This window comes from Coffea arabica, chromosome 2c (genome assembly GCF_036785885.1).
Source record: "Coffea arabica cultivar ET-39 chromosome 2c, Coffea Arabica ET-39 HiFi, whole genome shotgun sequence".
NCBI classification, from domain to species: Eukaryota; Viridiplantae; Streptophyta; class Magnoliopsida; order Gentianales; family Rubiaceae; genus Coffea; species Coffea arabica.
This window is the reverse complement of record NC_092312.1, coordinates 25,520,133-25,547,850: the sequence shown is the minus strand read 5'-3', so window position 1 is coordinate 25,547,850 and position 27,718 is coordinate 25,520,133. Positions and strand designations below refer to the sequence as shown.

Genomic DNA, 27,718 nt, shown 5'->3' with positions numbered 1-27,718 from the left:
TGAGAGAAAAAGTAGAAAATAATGCTAATAACGATAAATAATAATGATAAAGAAGGACTAAAAATGATTAACTATAATAAATTGTTGTACGGAGGCTCTATTTGGATTCCCCATTTTTTTCAAAAAAGTTTTTTATATACAATACTACGGTAATATATAAACAAAAACAACTCCAAAAACATCACATTAATATAATATATCAAAAAGAACTCTAAACATACAAAAAAAAATTAGAAAGTATACAAAAAATTTACACCATCTTCTTCTTTCATCTATCACCACTATCCCCTCCTTCCGCTTCTTTCTTCTCCCTCCCTCCATTTCGTTTCCTCCCCGTTCCTCCTCTCCTCTTCCTCCTCCCGTCCTTCTTTCTCCTTCCCCTTTTCCTTCTCCAAAAACATCACAAAAAATATTTATAATAAAAGTTTTTTATATACATTAGCTCTGTTTGGCAAATGATTTTTTTTTGTATATTTGTCTAAAATTTTACTGTAACTTATTGTACAAGTTGTAGAAAAAAATTTTTAAAGTGTGAAAATTTTTGAATATTTTGAAGTGTATAGTTTAAAAATTTTGAAAAATCTTTTGAAATTACTGCAGTTAAAGTTGTTAAAAAATTTATAACAGATAGATTTATCCAAAAAGTACTTGCCAAATAAGTTCATTGTTACAGTAAAATATTTTAAAAATACTATTAACCAAAAAAAAAGGTTAATCCTACTGGAGCGATTGAAAGAGGAAACGAAGAAAAAGACGAAGAAAGTTGGTGCCAGTCCCGTCAATTGCAAAAGGACACGAAGAAAAAGACGGAACAACGTTTTTGTTGCTGGTCCCGTCATTAGATTGATAGTAACATCCGGCTTTCCAACTTGATTTTGGCTTCTCGGATCATTCCCAGTCACCACAACCCCTCAGTTATTGCCTCCCCTAAATCCCAAACACAAAAAATATATTCTTAGTAATTCCTTCAATGCCTCCACCATGTTCCTTTAGCTGCCATCAATTTTTTTTTCCTATCAAGCACACGAATGAAATAGAAGTATTGACAGGTTTTTAAAAAATTATGTTCGGGATTAAGACCCACAAGATCGAGGTATTGTTGGTATTTACGGATTTAATTTTGGTTTGATTCATGATATGCATCTAGTTTGATTTGTTCATGGTTTTCTTTTTTGGGTAAATGATTTTTTTTTTTGTGTTTTTTCATTGAATAAAAGTTTGGTGCTTGCTATTTAGTGTTTTTTCAACCAAATTCATTTTAGTTTGACATTGGTCTGCCGTCAGCCAATTTAAATTAGTCTTTAATTGCATATAATGAAGGATTACCACCTTTAATCATTAAAAACAGAGGAAAAATGAAGAAGAAATAGGGCCTGCAGGTCTAAGAAGGGAATCAGGAGAACAAATATTGGATTAAAGAAAAAACGCACAGAGGGGTTTTGCTTCTGCTTCAGCAATTTTGGGTCAAAAATCAAAATCGCCAAGAAATTGCTGCCATTAGTAAAACCCCAGCTCACAAAAACCACGGAAAACCCAAAAAAAAAGTAGCCCATAAGAAGCAAAAGAATAAGTACATGGGAAAGCATGAACAAACTCAAGATGGAGCTAACTGGGGTGGGGTGTCAAAATGGGTGACTTGGACGGGTTTGTGTTGGGTAAAATGGGTAATGGGTATAAGTGAGTCAACCCATTTATATTCATTTAATTAAATGGGTAAGTCAAAAAATAAATTGGGTAAGCCAATTACCCATTTATAACCCATTTATTTTAACTTTTTATAAACTCATTTAAATTCATTTTTGCAAATTAAGTTATCAATTTATATCGCTCTTTGTACCCATCATTAGTTTTAAATATTTACTTATAATGCTCAATAAGCCTAATTACCAATTTTTTTCCATTTATACTCTATGTCACAAAATTACATATTATTTAATAATTGAATAATAAGAATATACAAATTTGAACTACGTAGTATAAAAGTTAATATAAAAACTTAATCCAAAAATTTTAAACCTCTAACATTTTTTTTTCATAAATAAATTTAAAATTCCATTTTAGAAAGATAAGAAAAGAGGCTAAAACTTATCATAAATTGGTAATGTTGAAAAATGAGCAAGTTACCAAATTAAGAGAAAATAAAATAATAAGATAAAACCAACAAATAATAATAATAATGAAACAAAAGTAGTTAACATCATGACAAAATGAAAAATTTGAAAAAAAAGGGTGGGGAAAGAGAATTCTAAATGGGTTAATTGGATTTGATGGATTACCCAATAATATTCATTTATTAAATGGGTATTATTGAGTAATTCATTTATACTCCTATACAAAAATTTAAGATCCTCGTACTCATCTATTCATGGACGGGTATGGATAAATTTAGTTAAGTGTGTTGGTTTGCCACTTATAAGCAGAGCCTGTGATTATTGCACCAGAATTTTTTTTCTAAAAAAAGAGACAACAAAAAGAAGAAGAAACTTGAACAAGATGACATTTTGAATAATGGGTTGTCCCCAGAAATTGATGAGAAGGCTGAAAACTTTGATGGGCCAGCTATGGAGTCCAAGAAAAAGAAGAAGAAAAAGAAGAAGAAACAGAGACGGGAAGAGTTTTTGAATAATGAGTTTTCTTCCAAATTTTGATGCAAAGAAAAAATAGAGAGAAAATATGAAGGTAGTGGAAACTGGAAAGAGTCAGGTTGTGGATGAGGCTGAAAAGTGAAGAGACATAGGAGAGGAAGGAGTTTAGGAAAGATGAATTCTTGGAAATAACTGCATAAGAGGATAGAGAACAAATTGAGAAAAGCCGGTAAGCAATTTGATTACGAAATTTAAGTACAAATTTTTCCAAATCTTTGGCTGCTGTCTCTTCATAGCCGACCACTCGACCACAAGAGAAGGAGTATGCCTGCACACGCCTTTTACAAAATCAAAGACACCTGCTTCTATTATCCATACGGGTAATCAAAACTCCTGTATGAACTAAGCTGTCATCTTCTGCTTCTATTATCCAATATCCATACGGGTACTTTGGCACCATTTCCACGGTTTCATCTACTTTGGAAAGCTGACTCATCTGTGCATGGTGAGAAGAGCAAGGGAAATTTGGCCAAGACATCATTACGGGGTCAGGCGAATGCAAGTATGCAACTATTAAATGAATTGCTGGATAGCGGGTAGGAGGGATTGAGTATGGGTCCCATTATATTTTTAGGAGAAATAAAATGCAAGTCTCTCAATAATTTATGGGTACTTGTTTGTACCCAAAAATTGGCATCAACCATCCAAATTGGTCAAATGCAATAATCCTTGGAGATATGTGGAAATGAAGCCGTGTGCACTCCAATCTTAAACTATAAATGCTTACTTGACAAAAGAGTTATGATTGTTTAAATTTAATTATTAATTGACGTAGATGAGTAATTATATGCATAAATAATTAAAAGGAATTAATTTTATATAAATTTTATTTTTTACAAAAATACATTTATTATAAATTTATTGAAGAATCTTGGTTTATAAGGTTATAATAATTTGGTAATTACAATGCTTAGGGTAGTTATGTGGGCAAAACGTGATTAAGTAAATAGAGCAAAAATTAAAAGTTTTCCCTAAGGATAAAATTGAAAGTTTAGAAAATGACATTAAAAAGTTTACACTAACTGCGATCCCTCTAAGTTCTTATATTGCATAGATAGTGACTTTTAACTGGAATCAAAATTATAAATGAATAATTAGAAACATAATTAACATAGTATTACAAAAAATCCAAAATCGCGACATAATTGACATGATAGATTTTAATTTAAATTTAGAAATTAGATAAGTAATCTTATACGTAACATGGTGACTTTCAAATCGATATCAAAATTTATAGATGAGTAATTATAAATATAATTAACATAGTACGCTAAGAAACTAGAATTGAGATTATAGATAAAATAATCATAAACATAAATCACATAATACAAAAGTTTCAGAAATTGAATGTTTGAACTATTGAAATAATTAGATAGTTACCAACTTAAGTTCTAACTCCGCAACTAGTTGTACTGGAGATGACAGACTATAAATCACAAATTTGACTAGTAAAATAGTGTCAAAATTTGAGAATTTTTAAATATTTACATTATCTAATGAGAAGGATAACCAATTATAGTAAAAATCAAAATTTACTATTAAAAGTAAGTGCTAAGTTAAAAGATTTGTTGTGATATGGATTATCTAATGATAGCAAATCCATTGAAATGAGCAAGCAACAATATCGAGACAAATGTCAATTACAATCTCGTGTTCAAATTAATATACATATCCAAACAAATGCACTTAACGATAAAGTCAAAGGGTGAGATCCAACACATTATTTAAAACACGAACATTGTTTAGACTAGTTACAATAGTTATATTGGCAAAATGTGATTAAGTAGTCACAGCAAAAATTAGTTTTTCTTTAAGGATAAAACAGAAAATTTGAAAAATGACATAAAAAAGTTTATACTAACTGCGATCTCTCTAATTTTATATGTTGAATAGATAGTAGCTTTTTAATTAGAATCAAAATTATAGATGATTTATTAGAAATATAATTAACACAGTACTTCAAGAAACCAGAATCATGACATAATTGATCTAGTAGATTTTAATTTAAATTTAGAAATTAGATAAGTAATCTTATATGTAACATGGTGACTTTTAAATTAATATCGAATTTGTAGATGAGTAATCATAAACTTAATTAACATAGCACTTCAAGAAACTATAATTGAGATAGTAAATAAAATAATCATAAATTTTAGAAGAAAATACTCTTTCTCTTTGAATAATAAAAAATTTAGAGTGGCAAGCATTAATCTCTTTGTCATTGGTAATCTTATTAATATTGAAAAATATATATATATAAAGATTAGTAGGGGTAGAGGGAGTGAGAGAGAGAGAGAGAGAGAGGTCAATTCTTTTTTCAAAAAAATAAAAAATAAGAAAGAATTAAATATTTTTATTATTTTTAAATCATTTTACTTTTCTGTTTATCACTCAATTTCAATTCCAATCCTAATATCGACAACTTAAAAGTAATACAATAATGTTAGAATCTTCTTTATTTTCTTTCTTTGCAAAATCTAATTTTCTATTTTCTTCTTTCTTATCTCTTTTTCTTTTCGTAGTATTAATAAGTGTGAAAAAATAAAGTTGAAAAAAACCCTTTTAGTTTTATGTTTTGGGATCTTTTAAAGTGAAAAAAATGAATAATAACCATTCCAACTTTTTTATTTTCAATTATATATAACAAAGGAAAACACATCTTAAAATTTTTTATTATACTAGTTAGATTAACAATGAGGTAAAATGCCTAAAAAATAATGTTCGGGATTAAAGCGATTGTATCACTATAATTTAAAGAAATAAAATGACAATGATAATGTAGTAATGCTATAAAATAAAAGGGTATTTTTGTTCAAGATTTATTGACATGTTGAATTGAATTATTTATGGGGGTTAAGTGACTAAAAGATCACGTTAAGAGGTAAACTGATAGTAGTGATATAGTTTAAGGGGGGTAAAGTGATAATAACCCTTTTAATTACTTGCATGCGCTTATAAATGTCATGTACACCAGTATAATATTAACTTCAAAAAATACTAGAACAAATTGAAAGAGCGAAGAAAATTTAGAAGAAAAAGAAGTAGGAAAAAGGGAAAAAATGTAAAAGGTATACCTATATTTTTTTAGTTACTACCAAACATTTCATGGGTTCAACAAAAACCCATTATCATTAACTAATAATAGTGAGAGTGAATAATAAATTTTTAGTAAATAATTAGTTTTAGTTACTTGGTTCAGCAATAAAGTTGGCCATCATAAGAGAAATTGAGGGAGTTTTTCACAATCTTCCGCACAGAAATTAAATATTATTAAAATTAGAAAATGATGGCATCGGATTCATGTTTTGAGAATAGCAATTTGGCATTTAATGTCTTATTGTCTCTCGGTTCTTTATGTTCTCCTAATTGAGCATTTACCTAGATGATGATTAATTTATCAACCCAGTCTAATGTATAGACATATATGCAATTTAGTCCTTTAGAAAGTCCTTCAAAAAAAAAAAAAGGCCTTTAGAAAGTCCCACATTCCTCTGCTACGTAATTCACCTATGATTGTCTTCCGGTTGCCTAAGCCTATGTGGACTCGTAAGCTTTTCATAATGGTCCAGGCAGAATTGTCGTGATTGTAGTGGTTCTGCCCGTGGTAGGAAGAAATTCCCACTTTGCACACTAGAAGCGACCCTATTTCCACTATAGTGCGATCCTACCGACAATGACAATAATGAATAATCACCCGAATGAATTTTTGTCTGTGGGGCTTCGGCTTCACCGCTATATCTAGCGCTTCTTAAAGATAGCACCAAATCAAAAAAGGATGGCCTGGCATCCTGTCCCTGGAGAGCTGGGCCCTCTGGATTCGAGCAATCCTTTGCATGATAATATTGTATTTGTTCACCTGGTACCAAATCTACCATTCAAGATTCTACTTTTCTTTCTTTTTAATATCTTTCCAACCTGCTTCATCCAATCTACTTGTCAAGATTCGTATTTTTTCCTCCTTTGTAATTTGTTCTTCCTGCTTAACCAGGAATACTAATTTGGTAACAAGATGTCGCCCTGCGCCTGGAGAAGCTTCGATAGCTATCTGGGCCTCCCGAAATACAGCTTGGTAGGTTGCTTTCTTTATGGGTTTTTTTTTGTGGTGATTCAGTCTATGATTTGCTTTGGTTTGAAATGGGTATACCTTGTGCTTGTTGGTCTTTTCCTGCATGTAATTGTTTATTTATATTTAGAAGAGGGAAATTTCCTAGAAGATATTATCCGTCTGCAGTTGTATTCTGTGATATCGTATGGCTGTCTCAGCAGAATACTTGATTTAATGGATAGTTAGTGACTGTTAATCTTTTGTTGATTGATAAACTTGATAAAAAAACAAGTTGTTCATCTCAAAAATCATGACTCAAATTCAAGCTCTTGGAAATTTTTGAGCTCGGTGCACCCTTACAAAGCCTTTGGCTTTGGAAGCCCTTTTGCCAGTTGGGAAGAAAAAGAATGAAATTTAGAGGATTAGAAGCACAGAATTAGGATTCAAAATTTAATTTCATTTTTAGGAGGAGATGCTTCCAACTGAATTTTGTAGAATCTAGTCTGTAATATGTGTAGCTGGAAATAACTTGGAAAGTCTTAGTTACTAATGCTTCTTTTGTAATTGTCTTCCCACTATTTAAGTATTCCGTATTGCTTGAAATATTTTTAGGACATGTCCATGAAATATTTAAGTATTCCCACTATTTTGGCTGTGCTGCTATTTATTTGTTGTACTTGTTGATCAATCGCGGTGTTATTGAGTCGAATGATGCTAATTAACTCAAGATGACTGTCAGTGAAACCAGAAATTGATTCTAACTAATATGCGTAAGAAGAGATTTTGGATTGCATTCTGTGCAAATTAGGAGGAGCTTTGAGCATGTGATTTGTTTCTTTGTGATGTGAAAATATGTTTATAGTGCTATCGGTTTGTAGACTTGGCATAGTAACTTCTATCTTTAGCAGTTACAGAAAATTCTGAATTCATTTTGCCTGATCATTGTTTTACTATCTAGTTTTGACAGTTCCACAATGTACTGGTTGATCTGCTTTATAATTGTCATGCTGGTGCTTTAGTGTATTAAAGATTGAGTTTTGTTGACAGGCAAGTGGAAAAACAAGATCTCTGTTCCAATCTGCAAATGTTGTTGAAAGGCAGAATTTGGAAGGTGGTATGGATGGATCCTTAGCAGAGAAGTATGCTTCTTCGCATGAGAGACTGTCTGATGACATACGGAAAGAGAATTGTGTATCAGATATGCTAATTGATTCATTTGGGAGGCTTCATACTTATTTGAGGATCTCTTTGACAGAACGTTGCAACTTACGGTGTCAGTACTGTATGCCAGCTGAGGGTGTAGAATTAACCCCAAATTCTCATCTTCTATCACAAAATGAGATTCTTCGTTTGGCGAATCTTTTTGTCAGTTCTGGAGTTGACAAAATTCGTTTGACTGGTGGAGAGCCAACTGTCAGAAAGGATATTGAAGATATTTGCTCACAGCTGTCAAACCTGAAGGGACTAAAAACCTTGGCTATGACCACAAATGGAATTACACTAGCAAGGAAACTGCCAAAACTGAAAGAATGTGGACTGAATTTGGTAAACATAAGCTTAGATACATTGGTACCAGCAAAATTTGAATTTATGACTCGGCGTAAAGGACATGAAAGGGTGATGGAGTCAATTAATGCTGCAGTCGACTTGGGATACAATCCTGTCAAGGTACGATCTTCTTCCAAAATTTGAGTCGCTCATCAGATGTTTTTTTTCTTCTGCCCTTTTCCATGCTGGCTATAGCTCCATGTTTTAAAGGGCTTTTGATTGCTCCCTGTTGATTGTCAGTACTTCTCCCAGAAAAACTCAAGTGTATTAGTTCGTGTGATACAAATTCTCTGTATTGTCTCAGGTCAATTGTGTCGTAATGCGTGGCTTCAATGATGATGAGATCTGTGATTTTGTAGAATTGACGCGTGAGAAGCCCATTAATGTTCGGTTTATTGAGTTCATGCCTTTTGATGGAAATGTTTGGAACGTCAAGAAACTTGTGCCCTACTCTGAAATGTTGGACAGAGTGGTAAGGTAGAACTCAGGCAGTAGCTAACCTGTTTGGGTTTTTGGATAATGTTGCTCATAAACTAAATCTCCCAATATTACTGAACAGGTTAAACAGTTTACAGGGGTTCAGAGAATTCAGGACCATCCAACTGAGACTGCTAAGAATTTCAGGGTTGAGGGCCATCAGGGTTCAGTTTCTTTTATTACATCAATGACTGAGCATTTTTGTGCTGGATGTAACAGGTTGAGACTTTTGGCTGATGGGAATTTCAAAGTATGCCTTTTTGGTCCCTCAGAGGTAAATTACTTTCTTCCCTCTCCTACAATGGTTCCTTTTTGGGTTCAGAGCTGATTTTCAATCACTTCCTCACTGAGAGTTTCCTTTTCAGGTCAGCTTAAGGGATCCACTTCGTCTTGGTGTTGAGGATAATGAGCTCAAGGAGATTATTGGGGCTGCGGTACAACCCTATTGTTTTTTCCTGAGCACACCAATATGCTCAATTAACTTTCACTAATTTGCTTGGGTTCTTATTCATTCAGGTTAAGAGAAAGAAGGCTTCTCATGCTGGCATGTTTGATATTGCAAAGACGTCAAATAGACCCATGATCCGCATTGGTGGCTAAGCTTGTGCGAAGTTGTATGTCTGCTAACTAATGTTGCTTATTACAGTAATTAATTTTGATAACCAATTTCAGTTGGCTTAAAGTTACGCTCTTCACATTTAATCATTTTTTTTTACCTTTTATTCTTTCACTAAGATCTACACCTCTAAATTCATTTGTTTCCCCTTCAATATGGAATTATCTGCACCACTTATGTTCAATTGGTTGGAGAAATGTGATTCTTAAGTCTTACTGTTATTGGTTCTTCTGAACTTCCGAGTGCAGTACTTGTAGTTGTTATGCTTGATTGGAACATATCAAACAGTACTGGATGTCTAGATTATAATCAGCCTTTGCTATGGGCTTGGGTCCCTTTGATACCTAGAATCTGATTCAGGGTGTTCCTTGCCTTGCAATCGTCACACATTTTCCACTAAACACAGCAAATTTAGTGTTGGCTGGCATGCGAAAACACAAGCAGACGACCGTTTTCCAAAAATTCTTCCATGAAATGTGAAAGTAACTGGTTCAAATTTAAAAAATGAAGAATGTGCTGCCTGGACTTGTGAACATAATCATTTTCTCAAAGTGCAAATTTCTAATTGATTTATCATTGTTGCTGTGTGGGTTCCCTAAGTGGTACCTGGGGGCGTCTTAGAGAATTTTGAACCTTATTTCAGGAGCTGAAGTTTTTGATTGCCCTTGAAAATCATGTCAAAAAAATGAGCAGAATTTGTTCTTGTTTGCTTAGTATATCAAAGTTTCCTTTGGTTGGAGGGCCAAAGGGGCGGCAAAGGTTTGGTTGCTGAAGAAAAATCTCTGATTTATACCCCTACCTGCCTAGCTATTTAGATACTTGAACTTACACACGGTATTGTTCTAAGCCTGCTCAAATAGTTTTTTAATGTTATTGCATGTACAGGAAGTGATTCCATGCCTAAATAAACTATGTTTGATGAGGAAATTGTGACCAAGTCGATTCCATCTGATGACTCTGAATTTATGTCTGGGTTGAGTGTCTCTGAAGCGCCAGGAAGAACTTGTCATCTATTCTGTAGTTGGATTTTTTTTTTTCCCCCTATCAGCCATTTTCATGTAATTCTGAATTTTGTACAATGTTGTGATATTAGTAATGTGATCGAGAAGCAAGGAGGTCAATCTCTTTCAAATATACAACATGGATTCTGGCAATGCAATGTAATGTAGTTGGACTCTCATTGGAACTCTGTTTCTATTTATTTTTGTTTTACCTTGGAAAATCATACAATTACCTCGCGGGGAGTTAGCTGCACCCACGAATGATATAAATACGACTGTTGCTTTGGCTTTACTGACGTTAGTGGCATATTTCTATGCGGGTATTACCAAAAAGGGATTAAGTTATTGGGGGAAATATATTCAACCAACCCCAATGACTCGTAAACTTTATTATGACCATCCTTCATTGGTTGACCGCGAATTCCATTATCCAGAAGTGTATCCACCGCTTCTTGTACTAATTTCTCCTGACACATTACTAATTCTCCTGGGGTAGATCTACTTGTTGTTAATATAGATTGGTAGAAGTGTTGTTCCGATAGATAACTCTTCTATAAAGTTCATTAATATCCGAGCTCATTAGTTTACCCCCATCTATCTGAATGATAGGTCTCAATTTGGCCTATAAATTCCTTTCTGAGTCACTAATTATTGAGATTTTAAACTGAACAGAAGATAATCTCCAGAAGTCCAGTGACATTTTCTTTTGAAGCTAATTACGGCCAAGTTACTCAGTTCAGCAACAGTTAAGCATGATTTGTACGTCAAACACACTAGTATGATGACACGGTATCTACCAGGGAGCAATTGTTTAGTATCTTTGCTAGAGCAATATAACATATTTTCAATTGTTTTTTCATAACTTCAGCATCGAATTTAAGCACACAAATACGTGTACAACAATTTATCTCACATACCTAACATTATATATAAAAGGAATACTGCAATAATTATTTTGAAAAAAAAATCTTTCAAATTATCTTCAATCCAGCCACATTCACAGTATCTGACAAGTCAACAGGTTGCTACGCCAACTGAAAGAGACTCTTTCTTAGGTTATACAGCTTCAAAGTTATCCGATAAAAATTTTTGGTTTGTACATTAGCTGGTAAAAAAAAATTTATCAGATACCATATTTCGGAAAATATATCAATAATCCAAACACACTCATGCATCAGAGTGCAGGAATGTCAACCTGTCTTTGTCTTTTATGTCCAAGTCTATTTTCTTCTCTCAAGTCATTACTCTATTTTCTTTCAAGTCAGCGTCCAACGTTAAAGAAGTTCAATTTTGATGCAAGTGGTTTTCTTATCTTCTTTCGATTGTCTATCCTCTTCAATATACCAAAAGCATACAATGAAGGCTAGCTAATTTGCATTTTCTTTCATTCACAACAACTATGGTAGAGTGCATTCTACGCGATACTGCATTTTTATTTTAGTATAAGCGAGAGAGTTCAAATCCGCCTTATACTTCCTTCCTCCAAACCACTCGACTCCCCTTCCTGAAACAGCAACTTGTATATATATATAAACACTCTGCACATAGATTAATAATACTCCACTCACATTGCTTTTTTCTCAAGGGTGAAGTGCATCTGAAATCATTTACTAATTTTTTAAATTTTCATGTCGTCCATTAGACTATTTTTGTACCAAATGAACCTCCAAAAGTGCTTCATTTAGACCATTTTGTTAAATTAGATAGGAGTCAGCTCTGAATTAATTACTTTTCAAAGATCATACCGTTAATTTCCAATGATTGGTTAGAGAGATCCAACCATCGATTATACTACTATCACCTTGCAGAGTTGCAGGGCCTTTTCTTTGCTTTTATGTGTGTATCTTTCTGTAACTTAAAGCATTTGATGCTATAAAATTTGTCGAAGAAATCAATTAAAGATAGCACATTATCCAAGTATTACACTATCTTACGGAGGAAATCTTATGCACTGAACCATGCAATTTGCAAGTTGCAAGTAGCAAGTAGGTCAACAGAAATATCAGTTACTTAAGGTTTTCTAAACTTGCAATTTGTGCATTAATAAACCAGCTTCCGCAGTAGACTCAGCAATTTGGCACAAATCAATCTTTATTATTTCTGTTCAATTGCATGTAAGTTTGACATGCAGACTTTTAGCTGCAAGTCTCCGCTTAGTTTAATGCCTCAACAATTGGGAGATGAAATTGACTGATTTATGATAATCATATAATACTTGGATAGTATATTAATTTACTTTCTTCAAATGACAAGTCTTGCTCTTCTCTCATGTATTTGAGTTTCTTGCATTGTTGGATTTGAGCACTTTTCTTCCATTGAATTTGTAGCTGCAACTTTTGCTGGTTGAGAGCAGGAGAAAGTTTGGCAGTTGAAAAATTAGTGAGGTATGTACTTTGATTTATTTCAACAATTGAGGATGATATATATATATATATATATATATATGCATGGACCAATGGAGATGGTGACAAAGGAGTAAGGGCATTAATAACTGTAGGTAATATAACAACATCAATGAGACTATGGTGATAAATCTCTCCAACCAATAGTTATAAATTAGAAACAAAAAACTCCCTAGATCATAAATCAACATCAATGGGACTATGGTCATAAATCTCTCCAGCCAATAGACATAAACTAAAAACAAAAAAACTCCCTGGACCATAAATCTGAGCATCTGCAAGTATCTTTACAGCAGACAATCATGACAATGAAACTAGAAAGTACAATTCTCCCCAACCAAAGAATAGTAGATATAAAAATTAGTATACAAGTAGTAAATGAGAAGCACTAAATAAGTTGATGAATTAGGTGCATGTAGTCTCACAAAATGAAAGACAATCAAAGCATCATTGCTAAGTCCCCTCCCTCTTCCCTTAAAACACCCAAAAAAAAAAAAAATATTAATCCAAGTCCAATGTTTCTTGGGCACTCATTTTTATTGATACTTTTCTACGTCAATTCCTTTGACATTTTTATGTTTTATCAGATTTGTTTCCCACTTACCTGTCTCCCTTTTTCTTTACTTTGTTATGGTAAGAACAGTACTGTGATTTAAAGTCAAAAAGAACGTGCTGAGAATTCAGGGAGGACTTCTACAATTTAATAGAACAAAATTTTCACGTAATTTGAAATTCTGTCATTTTTGGATTCAATTACTTTTGTTCTGGGAATTTATATCACCAACTTAACTGGTAAAATGCAGGTGAAATTTTGGCAGTTAAAAGGTTTGTGGTACACAGGTACTTGCCTTCATCTCATTTTGGTGGATACAAAATTCCTTCAGAAGAAAGATTAATGCAGCCTTGCCATTTTGCTGGGATTTCGTTTTCAGCAACTGAAAATGATATGTATAGACCAATTGAGATGGTGAAACATGAGGAAGAGCATTCCTAGCAGTAGGCAATGAAACAAGAATTATGCAACCAAACCTTATATGTCTCCAATCAGCAGTGATATATTAAAAATAATAGATTCCCTAAACAATAAATCTGTACATGTAAAATTATCTCAAGAGCAGACAATGAAACTAAAATTACAAATCTCCCAAACCAAAGAATAATAGACAACTGATTATACTAGTCACGTTCATGACAAGCATTATACTGAACTCATGAGTTAGGTTTATTTAATCTCACAAAATGACGAAAGAAAACCAAAGCATCATTGCTAACTTTTCCCACCCAATAATAAAGAAAAATAATAATAATCCAAGCCCACATAGCTAAATCGTTTGAGGGAAAAGATGACAAAAAAAAAAGTTCTTAAAAACTTGATTGTGCACACTGACGACATGAAAACCTGCTGTCATTTACATGAGAAAAGCCTGCTAATCAACAAAGTGGCATCCCACTAAACATGTTGATTTGTGATTGAGAAGACTTGACTCAGAAGAGGGAATTGACTCAGATCTTGAACCAAATTCATATCTATATCTCCAAAACCACGAAAAATCCCATGTGAAGTGCCCTCTCCTTTATACAAATACTCTATCTCCTTCTCTATCTTTGGTGTACCTTGCAAGAATCGAATTCCTTGGTTAGCCTGAGGCTGAAGCTGAACGTCAGTCCACAACTTGGGGTTGTTACTACTGCTGCTGATCATCCCTTTTGGTGGAAGTCCTCTACGTGCCTTCTTGATTCTTTCTTTCGCTTCAGCTGATTTTCCAGTAAGTCTTTGCACGAGATCGCGAAAATTTTCAACATCTGTCTTTATAACCTCAGGTGCAACTACGTGAATTATTCGTATTTTTGGCTTCAGCTTGGATATTATGTGAGAATCCTTGTGCAAGGCCAGCTGCTTGGAGTTTGCTGAGAAGCCTGAGAATAATGCATCATTTGTTTGTGGTTTGATCCTCTCCATTTCTTCTCAAAAATAACGAAAATAAAAGAAAGCAGGGGTGGAAAGAAAGAGATGCAGTTTGGTTATATCCAAGAAGAAGAAATTGGGGGGTAGTTTATATACAGATGATTGATCATGAGCAACTAGCAAACTTTAATGTCCAATGGGAGTAATAAAAAGGGGAAAGCCTGGATAGAATAGATAAGAACTTGTATGATAAGTTGTTGACAAGTGTATGTTTCCGTACATGTCATGTCATGGAGTTGAATTTCGTACTTTATGATCCTTTTGTCTAAGTAGTTTAATCTTGGATAAACATAATTGTAGGTGCTTTCAACATCTAGCACCACAATAATTTCCAAAAGAAATACAAGTATGCAGTGACTAAAGTCAACTCTTGTAATGCATGTAATCAATTTTGGACTTATTCTCCATTGATTATTTAATCGATTATATATATTCTAATTTTGAATAATTACCTAGTTTTTGTGATTTTTTCGATTGCTTTTATATTTTCATTATAGATTTTTAATGACAAAAAAAATTAAAATATATATCGCCCAAAAAATAGCTTTTACTGATTCTGATTATTTTTTATAATCAAATTTTGTAAAATTTAAAGCAATCGAGAACAAGACCTTTGTTTTTTAGCCTTTTTTTAAAAAAAGAAAAGAAAAGAAAACCTTTCAGTCATTTAGCTCTATAGTGTTTTCCATGAATGTATCCTCTTTTGTTCTTTTATTTGGACTAACAACAGCAGTTTTACACTGAATTTTCCGTTCAGAGTTGATAAGGGGCAAGTATAAAAAATTAATGCTCCAATTGCACTTTGTAAATCTGAAATTTCCTCATGCTCTAGCTTTAACTAATACTAAAAGAGATTGTTTCATCAGGTTTCTAGAAAGGTGTTGATATTTTGGTTAAGTTGGATATTACTTGATACTTATTTTCATACTGATACTTTTCTTTGAGCCCCTTTCTTTCTAAGAAAGTCAATTTCTCAAAATAATGACAATTTTTCATTAGGACATGTCAATTCTTAACTCTTGCATCCTAATTGCTCTTTTTTTTTTTTTTTTAAAAGTGGACTTCTTTCTTGATAAATGATAATTATTAGATGGATAGAGAACTTGACTTTCTTTACTTCATGGCTTTGGTAAACTTTTTCAAATTGGTAATATCTCATGTACTTTTCATGCGATTGTGTTATCCCAAAATATAACATTTTTTTGGGTCTAAAATTCTCTGTGCAATTTTGATTGTTAAGTCACAATGTAATATTTTTCATTTTTTTAAACTATTTTGCATTGGAGTCATTGGTTGGTATAATAATGTTTTCCGAACCTTCTTTTGAGCTTCCTAGAAACAGCTCAAAACTTGAATCCATACATATTAATGAAGTAAATGTTATACATATATATATATATATATATATATATACATTGTATTATTCTAAATAGAATCCATAAAAATTAATGAAGTAAATGTTTACACTATCGGATCCATTTTTAGAAGGATAATAGAATAAATCAATTGTCAACGGTTTTTACATGTTTATCAGAACCACTTATCACAATGGAAACTCTGGTCATCGCTTTGTATATGTTGGATGAGATAGAATATGACCCTATAATTGATAAGTGGATGGCTAGCCATTAATCCTCACACAATTCTGCGAACTTTTAGCCTTCTCGATCTCAAGGAAAATGTTTGCTTCATCGATCATGGATAACATTATTACTCTTGTACCGTACGGACATGTGAAGATGTGATTTACTGGCATAATACACAAAAGAAATCACAAAGTTGTAAAATGTGAGACAAGTGTAATAATACACAGTTTCATGTGAAACCCCAATTGACAACTTAAGATCTTGCTTGTACAATTCTTGAAAACAACCTTTTGGGCTAATCTTGGCAACGAACTAAGCTAGGTTTGTGACAAGGACACAACTCAAATCTTAACGCTAGAACTATATATATTGGCAATAATATACAGGTAAGTTTACTTTTCACAAGTTAAAAATACCAAACTTGCTCTTCAGTTTGCCGTACTGTCCTTCTCCCACCACAGACACAAGACAAGCAGAGATACACTCAAGTGCCACCTTAACTGCATTAACATCAGGTTGACTTCACAGGCTTGTGCTGATGTTTACATGAATAACGCAATTCGTTGCATATGAAGCGGCACATGCATGAATTGAGTGAAGGGAATCTATTGTGGCGTTAGCTTTTGGCTAATCGTAGGAAATTAGATGAATCTGGCAGACTCCAGAACTCTTTTTTTTTTCTTTTTTTTTTTTTGCCCCCTTAATAAGATGACAAGGAACCACATTGGTGGGAATGATATAAACAAATTACAACTCAACAATACTACATCTAGACCCACAAATGATGGGACGGATTCTAACATATATTTAGAGGACACCCATATACAGTGAGACTGGAATTTAAGATCTCTAATTCACAGATCTCAATTTTGACCACTAAACTAATGCAACGTTCATCACAGCATGGACAAGTACTTAGATTTGATAAAATTTAGAAAATGTTGCTATTCTTTCATGGTATTCCAAGTTCATTCGCATGATTGAGAACTTATATATAAGTTTCTCCATAGAGATAATTGATATAAGAGCCATTCACATCATGGTTCGCAGTCACGAGTCTTGGTCGCATCGCTGTTTCGGTTGTTCCACATCCATCGTGACATATCGATTGAATATCCGGTGATATACATATTATAACACATGAAAGTTTCCAAAAAATCTAAAAAAAATAACTAAAATTAGAAAATACCAAAAAAGACACAATTTGAAAAAATATCCGAGTCGACTCCGAGTTGACTATACATCACGGATTTGAATCGGCTAATATCGCTGAGTCAGAGCGAGTCGCCGCGGATATAATAATATTCGCGATTTAGAGATATGTATCATACCGGTCCTCTCTGCTCCGGTTATGACTCGATCGATACGTATCAGTATCGGTCGATATTGCTAACCATGATTCGCATAGTTGAGAGCTTATAAATAGGTTTCTCCATATAGATAATTGATATAAAAGATTAAATCCTATCAATCTAAAAATCGAATTATAAGATAAAATCCCACTAACAATACTGGATGGTTCTCTGTGGCATCTGCCATGCAAGCACTGAGGCAGCAAGGGGCAAAGGTGTATTGGCACAAATTGGCATGGAGTAAGCACTGCATTCCAAGGTTTGCTTTCATCGATCCTTTGGTTGCCATGTTGACGTAAGTTAGACAACTCTGGATAGGCTCAAAATTTGGGGAGTGCAAGTACCATCAGTTTTGTGCGCTTTATGTAATAAGCAAGAAGAAAGTACAGGCCATTTGTTCATTGATTGTAAAGTTTCTCAAGAAAGATGGCAGAAAATCCAGCTTATGTGCTGCACTTTCAGGGGGCAATATGCTTTGGAAGAAAAATTACAATGGGTGGCTCATCATTGGGTTGCTTTCATAGTATATCACGTTTGGAAAGCTCAAAATATGGTTCTTTTCAAAGCTAAGCCAGTAACAGCTGTTGGTATAATGCGAGGGATTGTTGACAAGGTTCTGTTTGGAAATTGGTGTAATTTCTTTTACGTAGATTTTTATTTTATATAGAAGTAACTAGTTTTCTAATTAATTTTAGATACTTGAAATAGTATTCAAGAAATTTCCCATTTTTATGAGTTTAGGAATTATGAGTTATTTTCTACTTCACATGAGATTAAGAATTAGTAGTTATTTCCTATTATTACTTGGATATTGACCAAGTAATGTAACTTATAAATAGGTGGGATTGGCATACTATAAGGTGGCACACAAGAGCACAGAAGGGTAACATGCAGCTTTATACATGGGATGAGAGATGGTACACAAGAGTTGTACTTGAGTTCAAATTATATTCTTGTATAGGATTTTTTTCTCATAATAAGAACGAGTTTTCTCTCCGTGGACGTAGGATCAATAACAGAGGCAAGCCACATTAAATCTTGTGTGTCATTTATCTTTCATACTTGTGACTTGTTTATCATTAAATTATTGTGTACTTGATATCTCAATAGTCGTTTATTCTATACTTGGATTCCAACAAACTGGTGTCAGAGTCGATTTCGTGGTTAGATCCTGATTAACTATTAATATCAAATGGATTGGTAGTTGTTATCAATTAAACAATTTAATAGTTGATGTCCTTATTTCAATGGCTTGACAAGAAATATTGATGGTGAAGGATGGGAAGGTGAAAAGTATGGAGACATTTGACGGTGAATCAAAGTAGGTGATTTAAGTGTTAAGAAAAAGATGGAGTCCAACGTCGATTTTGGACGTAAATCAATTGAGACTTTCTTACAATTCCGTCGGTTGATATTTCATCCTAGTGATTTTTAGAGTCGAATTATGTTCTTTGAGTGGTGTGGCATGTGTCCTGAAAAAGCAAAGGATCTAATTTTCAAATGCCAAAAGACATTGATGACTGCAAGTTTTATGTTATAAATGGAGTTTTGGAAACCACACATAGCGAGACAAATCCTAAGGATGAGAAGAAGTATGGTAATTTTACCATTTGATTGCCTTAATGATTAGGGTTAGAGCTCACAGAAGTGAATTCCAGCTTGCAAGTGACGGTGATAAGAAATCCTGCGGAAGAGAGATGGTGAATTGAGATACCTTCTCACGAGTCAACAGAAAGGTAGACTCGGTAACTACACATATTTTAATGCAGGTACAAGTTTTGCAATAAAAGTGAAGTCTACTTTTCACAAGTCAAATATAGCAAACCTACTCCTGAACTTTGGAGAAAGGGCATTTTAACATTTTAAACAAGAATAGCACTAGATTTAATATTTGAAAAATCCTGAAAAAGGGAACACGAAGAGTGGAAATTCACAAGTAGGTTGTAAGTATTAGGAAATTTATAAATAAGGTATTGGTTCATAAATAATAAAAATAATTTTTGTTGCACGTAAAATTACGAATTTATATTCATGTGTTGTAAACACGAACACTTGTATACACACATTCATTACAGTTGCACATGTGCCGATTTAAATGAGAACATTTATAAGATGCATACCTATATTCATCAGTTTTAGAGAAGTCAGAAGAGAAATCTTAGAGAATGACGAGACAAAACAATTGAAAGTTGGAACTCAATTTTAAGATAATACTTGAATTTTATTTAATTACCCAATTCTAAATCGCTGGTAATAACGAAAGGATCTAATTCTTTACTGGATTTATTCTCCACTAAATAAGACACGTATGGTGTCAGGTGCCTAAATGGCAGACACAGACCGTAATTGAATTTGGATTAAGTGTACAAATAAAAATAGAGGTATCACCATTAACTAGTGTGGCTGTGGCCTTGATCGTTCCGACTTCCCACAATGGCCCAGGATGCAAGAGCCCTTTTGGGGAAAGCCTCCAAAGTCCAAAGTTCTGTCTTAGAATGTAGATTTGTATGAACGGGTGGGCACACACTTGTAGCCTGATCCCTTTTGGAGATTCAAGCCCACTGGAAGACTGGCAGGGCATATATATATACATTGGGGGTGGTGTTTTGACTAGGTATTATTTGCACAACAGTTATTTACTTGCATTGTAAATATATTTTTTAATATTTTTTTAATCTTTCTAATCACTTTTTTTTTAATTTTACGTACATTATATCACAAAAACTGCTATAGTAATTATTTCAAATGAACTCCTGTCCAAACACACTCAGTATTTCTTTGATCACTTCATTTTTTTTTTTTTGCCATGTTAAAGCCAAATGGAATTCAGGGTGAGCAACTTGGCCCCTTCAACTTTGAGAAATTTTCCTTTTAGGTTTATATTTTTGAAAAATTATAAAACTTGCTCCTTATTTGCATCTCTTGAAATTTTTGAAATTTTCATGCTCATCTACTTTGCCCCTAATATTTTTTGAAATTCTCTTTCTTATCTATATTGCCCTCTCTCTCTCTCTCTCTCTCTCTCTATGTATATATATATATGTATATATATATATATATATATATTTATGTCTCTTTCTTATTTACGTTGCCCTCTCTTAATAAATTAAAAATTCTTAATTCTTACACTTCACTACAGTGTTGGATCTAAATAAAGTTAGTTATTGATGTAAATCCAACAATAAACTCTTTTGATGTTTTTAAACTACCACTACATTATGATACAACTTAGATATCAAAGAATAATTAAAATAACGTTAAACAAAAGTATGTTTAATACAAACACCATTTAGTTGGAAATTTAATATGATTACATTTGATGTGGTATCAGAAATTGAATCCCTGACTCTAGGTTTCTAGTTCTACCACTAATTGTAGAATTTCTTTACTTCAAATGGTAGATGGTCCTGGGTAAATTAACTTAATCCTCTCTAACTTGTCACCTAACCTCATTCTGAAGATATTTTCATGTTCTTTTTGCATGCAAAATGTAATATGTCAATTTGTCGTGTGACGAACTAAAGATATATCATCTACTGAGGCAATGAATTTTTTTTGTTACGTAGTAGGGTGTAGCTCGAGTGTGTAACACGGTTGTTATGCATTAGTACGTAACAAAAGACCATTGCCAAACGCTCGGGAGTTAAGAGTAATCTAAGGGGGACCCATAAGATACCCACGTTCAGCCAATTGATAACTGAACGAGAGTCCTATGAACCTTAAATCCAGGTTGAAGAATTCACATCCAACCGATGTGGGAGGGAAGCACTCCACCCCCTAGCACACCCTCACCAAGTAAATGATATTTTTCTGTCAAGAGTCAGAAACACACACATCCAATTAGATTAGAAACATTCGAGGGTTAACAGCTGAAGGACCCAATTGAGAGTAATCTAAGAAGGACCCACAAGAAACCCACACACCAAGTAAATGGTATTTTTCTGTTCTGTTAGTCTTTTTTCTTTTTTCTGTTCTATTCTGTTAGTCGTTCTCTAGTAAATGTGTGAGTCTCTACTGAGGCAATGAATTTTTTTTGTTACGTAGTAGGGTGTAGCTCTCATGTTACATATTCTAATGGATTGGCACCTGTACATTTTAACCTATGATAATAATACCCTCAATTAGAGTTAAACTCTTAAAAAGGACACGCATCAATGCAATACATGAGAGTGTGTAACACGATTGTTATGCATTAGTACGTAACAAAAGACCATTGCCAATGCAATACATGAGAGTGTGTAACACGATTGTTATGCACTAGTACGTAACAAAAGACCATTGCCAAACACTCGGGAGTTAAACAACTGAAGAACCTAGTTAAGAGTAATCTAAGGGGGCCTCATAAGAAACCCACATTCAGCCAATTGATAACTGAACGAGAGTCCTATGAACCTTAAATCCAGGATGAAGAACCCACATCCAACTGATGTGGGAGGGAAGCCCTCCACCCCCCAGCACACCCTCACCAAGTAAATGGTATTTTTCTGTCAAAAGCCAGAAACACACACACACACACACCCAATTAGATTAGAAACACTCGAGAGTTAACAGCTGAAGGATCCAGTTAAGAGTAATCTAAGAAGAACCCACAAGAAACCCACACACCAAGTAAATGGTATTTTCTGTTCTGTTAGTCTTTTTTTTTTTCCTGTTCTGTTCTGTTAGTCATTCTCTACTAAATGTGCGAGTCTCTGCTCGTGCAATATGCCATTTGCCAACGCCAATTTGGTCAAGCTGCCAACAAATTGTTAACCACGCGGGACTACATTAAAGTACGCAATTTCTCTATAGGCAGCTCCTCCTCTGCAAAGTTAGGTAAAGTTTGACAAATATTCAATAACCCTATGGGATATGACCAATCGCAGCCTTATAAAAATGTGAAAGACTTTCCGTTCAATCATACTCAAATATTTGCTGGACCGACCAATCCTATAAAGTGTTGATTGGTGATTATTTTTAACTAATATGGCAATATTCAATTTTCATTAGACACCTCCCATTTCTCCAATCGATCTCGTAGTAAAATAACATATCCAAAGAAAAAAAAAAAGAATGAAACAAATATATTGAAGCAGCCCAATTCTTTATTTCATACAGGTAATAAGTACCAGTACCATATGACAAACCTTCAAACTAAAAGCAAATTGTAATGTTTTGTTGTTGAGAACAAATGAAGATCAATATATACAAAAATACAATGACAATAGTGTCTTAACTCTTAACTACACAGAAGAACAAACCAATACCTAAACACACCAAAGTTCAAAAATATAATTACGAATTCATCAACGAAATCTCGGCATAATTATGTTTTATGCAAAGCTATAAAACTCTTCTAATCAATCAACCAGAATCCTGCGCAGTTGACCTCTGTCTGCTGAGAGATCTTCCATCATTTACCGTGGGTGACGACTCGCCTCCGGCCGGCATATCCGCCAAAGCCGCCGCCATGCGCTGGATGCTGATGGACCGAGCTGGCTTGAAACTGAAGGACCTTTGTGTTTTTGAGAACACGTTGGAAGACTGAGATAGAACAAGATATACTAGAGCTTGAACTAAAACAAACAAGCCCACCTTGAACAGAATATCCCCCAAGTTTTCTACGATTTCCATGGCTAAAATTGAGCAAGAAAGATCAAGATGAAAAGGGTTTTGATCAGAAGCGTATACAAACCGATGAACGAAAGAAAATGAAGTTGAGACAAGTCTGGCGCAAAACAACCTCTCATCTTTTTATATATGATATGAAGACCAGAGGAAGAAAATGAGATGGCCGGCCCCTTTGACTGGAGGGGGAACGAGGAAGGTACTGCGAACAGGAACTTTCCTGTCTACAAGTGTGAACTATGAAACTTGAAACACGTGATAATTTGGGACAATGGAGATGATCAAGTCTAAGGGTGTCAATCCTCGTAGTTGTGGAATTATTCGCAGTAACTTCACAAATGTCGTAGGAAAGTGTACCATTATGATTTGACTTTTCGTGATTAAGTGCTTGAATTTGCAAGCAACAAGAGACTTGATTAAAGGCACTTTCTGGATTTCACTTTTCTGTAGACCCTTTTGCTTTCAGGGTGGGTAATTGGATTATCAACTTGGCAACTTTGGAGTTAGACAACTCCGAATAATACCTGTCCACTACGCAAAGGGCCATATCCCAGACTTGATTTAAAGCAACATTTGAGTTTGGGATATGGTCAGATGTCATTCATACGTGTCCTGCACCATCGGCACTTGAAGATTTGAATAATTGTCGGCTTGACATGGCTCAAAGGCAACACGTAACGTAAGTAGCTTGATATCCTTCACGGGGACCATCATAGGCTGTAGAGACATCATTGCTCGTATCATAAGCATAAAAGACGATTTCAATTTAGGGATGATTGTAGAAACTTCTTGTGAGGTTTCTAATAATTTCATTTAGAATCCTCTAAAGTTTCAAAAATTATATCTACTTAATTTGTCTATTTAAAATAACAATACTAATCTTAATATTTTAATAAAACTCCGTTGTTGCCATATTTATACGAAAAAAATGGGTTTTACAATTTTTTTCCCATTTTCCTTGTTATCTATTTCTCTTATATTTCATTAGAAAATCCGAAGAACTATCGTTATTGTCTCTAACCTCTATCCTGATCAAACATTAAATTAGTAACACTTTTTTGATAACTTTTACGATAATTTTTTTATACTGTTAGTGTAAATATATTTTTTTTCACAAATAAATTTATATCTATGCCATATAACATGAATTCTAATTTGAAATTCAAATCACACATATGTGGCATACATTCAAGGCTGCTAGTGTAAAAAAATCACTGTATTGTTAGTGCATAAAAGGTTAATCTTAACTTTTAATATCATCCCATTTTTACTAGCATAAAAGGTAAATCCTAACTTTTGATATCATTCAATTTTTTTGCAACTTTTATTTTTTTTTGTATCAAAATCAAGAATAAATCCATAATAACTAAAAACAAATGGCCCAAAATCACTATCAAACTAGTTCCACCATTGAACTAGACCACAACTTTTTAAAAAATCAAGATAGCACTTTCTTCTCTATTTTAAAAAAAAATCTATATTTTCAATAAATTACTATGAAAAGTAGCCTAGTCCAGCAATAGATTTATTATTATAATTGATTATCAAATAACAAATACCGGCATGAAAAATTTGATACTCATTCCTTTCATAATTGCGCCAAATTACTTTACAATTGTTTAGGAGAATAAATCGAACTTTATAAGATAAGGGCATTTTAGCGTATTTATTAATTTTTTTAACCCTATCTTAAGTTTTAATTACCAAAGTGTCAAATTAAGGAGGTAATTGTAATTTTTAAAACTTTGAGAGAATTAAATGAAATAGTGAGAAATCTCAAGAAAGGTTCTTGAAAATATCCCTTCAATTTAAAATGGCACTGTTCATGGCAACTTAGCATCCCTTCATTTTAGGTTTCTTGTCGTGGAAGCTGTTAGGTTGCTAAGAATGTCCTATTGTAGTATCACCAAAAAGTTCAATGGCAGTATGTAAATTGTTTAGGTAGTACTTTTACTGATTAACCAACACGTTTAGTTTACGAGACTTTGGTTTAATGGTAAAAGTGGAGATCTCAAGAATTAGAGGTTCGCATTCTAATCCCTTACCCCTCTCCTTGTATTTGAAATTCTGCTCCTCCTTTAATAGAAAAAAATAAAAAAAAAATGTTTATTGACATAATTTGAATGATCGAATTACATTTTTTTTATTCCAAATATTCCGGGCATGTGCGCTTTTAGTCCCTAAAATTTTGAAAAAAATCAAATATAGTTCCAAATGTTTTAATCTCTAAGCACATTTAGTCTTATTAAATGATTTTTATGAATTGCTACCGAAAACCGTCATGTGTTGTTACATATTGGCAATTAATTTTTTAAAAAGAATTTAAAAACTTGAAAAAGTGTTGTTGTCCATAATTTGTACTACAACAGGACTAATTGCTGACATGCCAATACGTGAGTAATTAGTCTCTAGCCCACAAAAGCAAAATTTTGGTTAATACAAAAAATTATGTTAAAGACTAATTATTGACGAGACCACGCATGAGTAACTAGTCATCTTTTATCATAGATTATGGTCAACGATATTCCATAAAAAAATTTTTAATTTGTTTCAAAAATTAATTGCTAGCGCATGACCTGATACTGGTAGTAATTAGTAAAAATCACTCCCTAGGACTAAAGATACATAAAAATTAAAACACCTGGGACTAGATTTGCTTTCATCCAAACCGTAAGGATTGAAAACGCTCATACCCCAAACATTTAGGATCAAAATTGCAATTCTCTCTAATTTGAGAACCTTATGAGCTACAGAATTCCATAGTTGAGAATGAGAAGCTTTAAAAGTTTTTTTTGTGTGTAAGAAACATATTTTATTCTCACGTTTTTCCTCCAAAAGTAAACGATAAAGTTTTATTTGCCGACAAAGTGAACCATATCAACAAGGGCTAATTTCTCAGATTATTTGCATTTAAAAAAAACAACCGTCAAATACACCTCTGTCAGGGGTCGTTTCTAATTGTATAGCGGCCGTGCTGATTGAACACGGCCCCATGACTAAAAGTTTGACCGAATGTTCTCTGCAAAAAATTCAGTGGTGCACGGTAGGTGTCAGACAGGGACGTGCTGACTGAGCACGTCCCGAACTGACAGAAAACTGAGTCGGTCAAATTAGCTGTCAGACCAGGACGTGCTGACTGGGCACGTCCCGGCTGACTGAAACTGACCCAGTCTGGGCATTGTCCCCGGCTGACAGAAAACTGGTTCGTCTGGGCATGAGAAGATTCTTGGATATAAAGCCTCCTCCTAGCATGTCTTACAGAAATGTGCAATTAGAAACGACTTAGATCAAAATAAGTGAACATAACAAATTATAAATACAGGAATAAATTATAAATATAAATTATGGACTTAGATCAAAATAAGTGAACATAAGAACAATGTGTATAATTTTCAGAAAATTAAACATTGCCTAAAACATATAAAATATCTAAAGCTGCATATTAAAAACAAAACAAAGGAAAAATAAAAAAAAAAGTTTGGTTTTTAAATGTTGGGTTAAAAACCAAGAAAAGAATGGAAACATAAAACTAGAACTGCCCAGATGAACCAGTTTTCTGTCAGCCGGGGACAATGCCCAGACTGGGTCAGTTTCAGTCAGCCGGGACGTGCCCAGTCAGCACGTCCCGGTCTGACAGCTAATTTGACCGACTCAATTTTTTGTCAGTTCGGGACGTGCCTAGTCAGCACGTCTCTGTCTGACACCTACTGTGCACCACTGAATTTTTTGCAGAGAACATTCGGTCAAACTTTTAGTCATGGGGTCGTGTCCAATCAGCACGGCCGCTATATAATTAGAAACGACCCCTGACAGAGGTGTATTTGACGGTTGTTTTTTTTAAATGCAAATAATCTGAGAAATTAGCCGTCAACAAGGCGATTTTTGTTGCAGTGTACGCCTGCTCTCTCTCCCGTAATTCGAGCAAAGTGTGAACCGACTCCTTCTGGAAACGTGATACGTGCACGACTGGGAAACTGTTGAAAGGATGTGCAATGCCAATTTTCTAACAGTTTATCTGTTAGAACTTCTATGCTTCCTGCAACTCTATGCTTTATCTTTTGCCCTGCAACTTTTATTCTTTTACATCCGTCACACTCCACTTTTCGTACAACAAAACAGGCTTTTTTTTATTTTTATTGTTTTAATGAAGGCAAACACCAACAAAACGGGTTTCTAATTCTTGTTTTTCGCATTAATTACCGATCACGAAAATTTTCCAACAAAAAAACAAGTTGTTTATGATCTTTTACGTACGAACTATGGTCCAGTTTGGCAAATGAATTTTTTGAATATTTGTCTAAAACTTTACTGTAACTTACTGTAGAAAATTTTTTTAAAGCGTGTAAATTTTTGATGTTTTGAAGTGTACAGTTTAAAATTTTTGAAAAGTTTTTTGAAGTTACTGTGGTTAATGCTGTTAAAAAACTTGTAGCTGATAAATTTGACCAAAAATGTATTTGCAAAACAGGCCCT

At 33.7% G+C, this 27,718-nt stretch overlaps 1 protein-coding gene across 3 annotated transcripts; it reads left to right on the top strand.

The window, feature by feature from the left end:
- The first annotated feature begins 6,175 nt into the window (after nt 1–6,175).
- On the top strand, nt 6,176–10,511 carry LOC113726954 (GTP 3',8-cyclase, mitochondrial-like). 3 transcript variants are annotated; one of them, XM_027250878.2, is made up of 8 exons: nt 6,176–6,504; nt 6,634–6,714; nt 7,738–8,358; nt 8,543–8,710; nt 8,798–8,989; nt 9,081–9,149; nt 9,232–9,329; nt 10,217–10,511. In XM_027250878.2, exons 2-7 carry the CDS (start codon nt 6,655–6,657, stop codon nt 9,313–9,315), a joined length of 1,194 nt encoding a protein of 397 aa, XP_027106679.1. In that variant the 5' UTR covers nt 6,176–6,504; nt 6,634–6,654; the 3' UTR covers nt 9,316–9,329; nt 10,217–10,511. The 3 variants fall into 3 exon arrangements, 2 of the variants coding, with proteins under 2 accessions (XP_027106679.1, XP_071931606.1); XM_072075505.1 differs by lacking the exon at nt 6,634–6,714 and having other exon boundaries at nt 6,316–6,504; XR_011839273.1 differs by lacking the exons at nt 6,634–6,714; nt 9,232–9,329; nt 10,217–10,511 and having other exon boundaries at nt 6,314–6,504; nt 8,543–8,715; nt 9,081–9,151.
- The last annotated feature ends 17,207 nt before the right edge of the window (nt 10,512–27,718 follow it).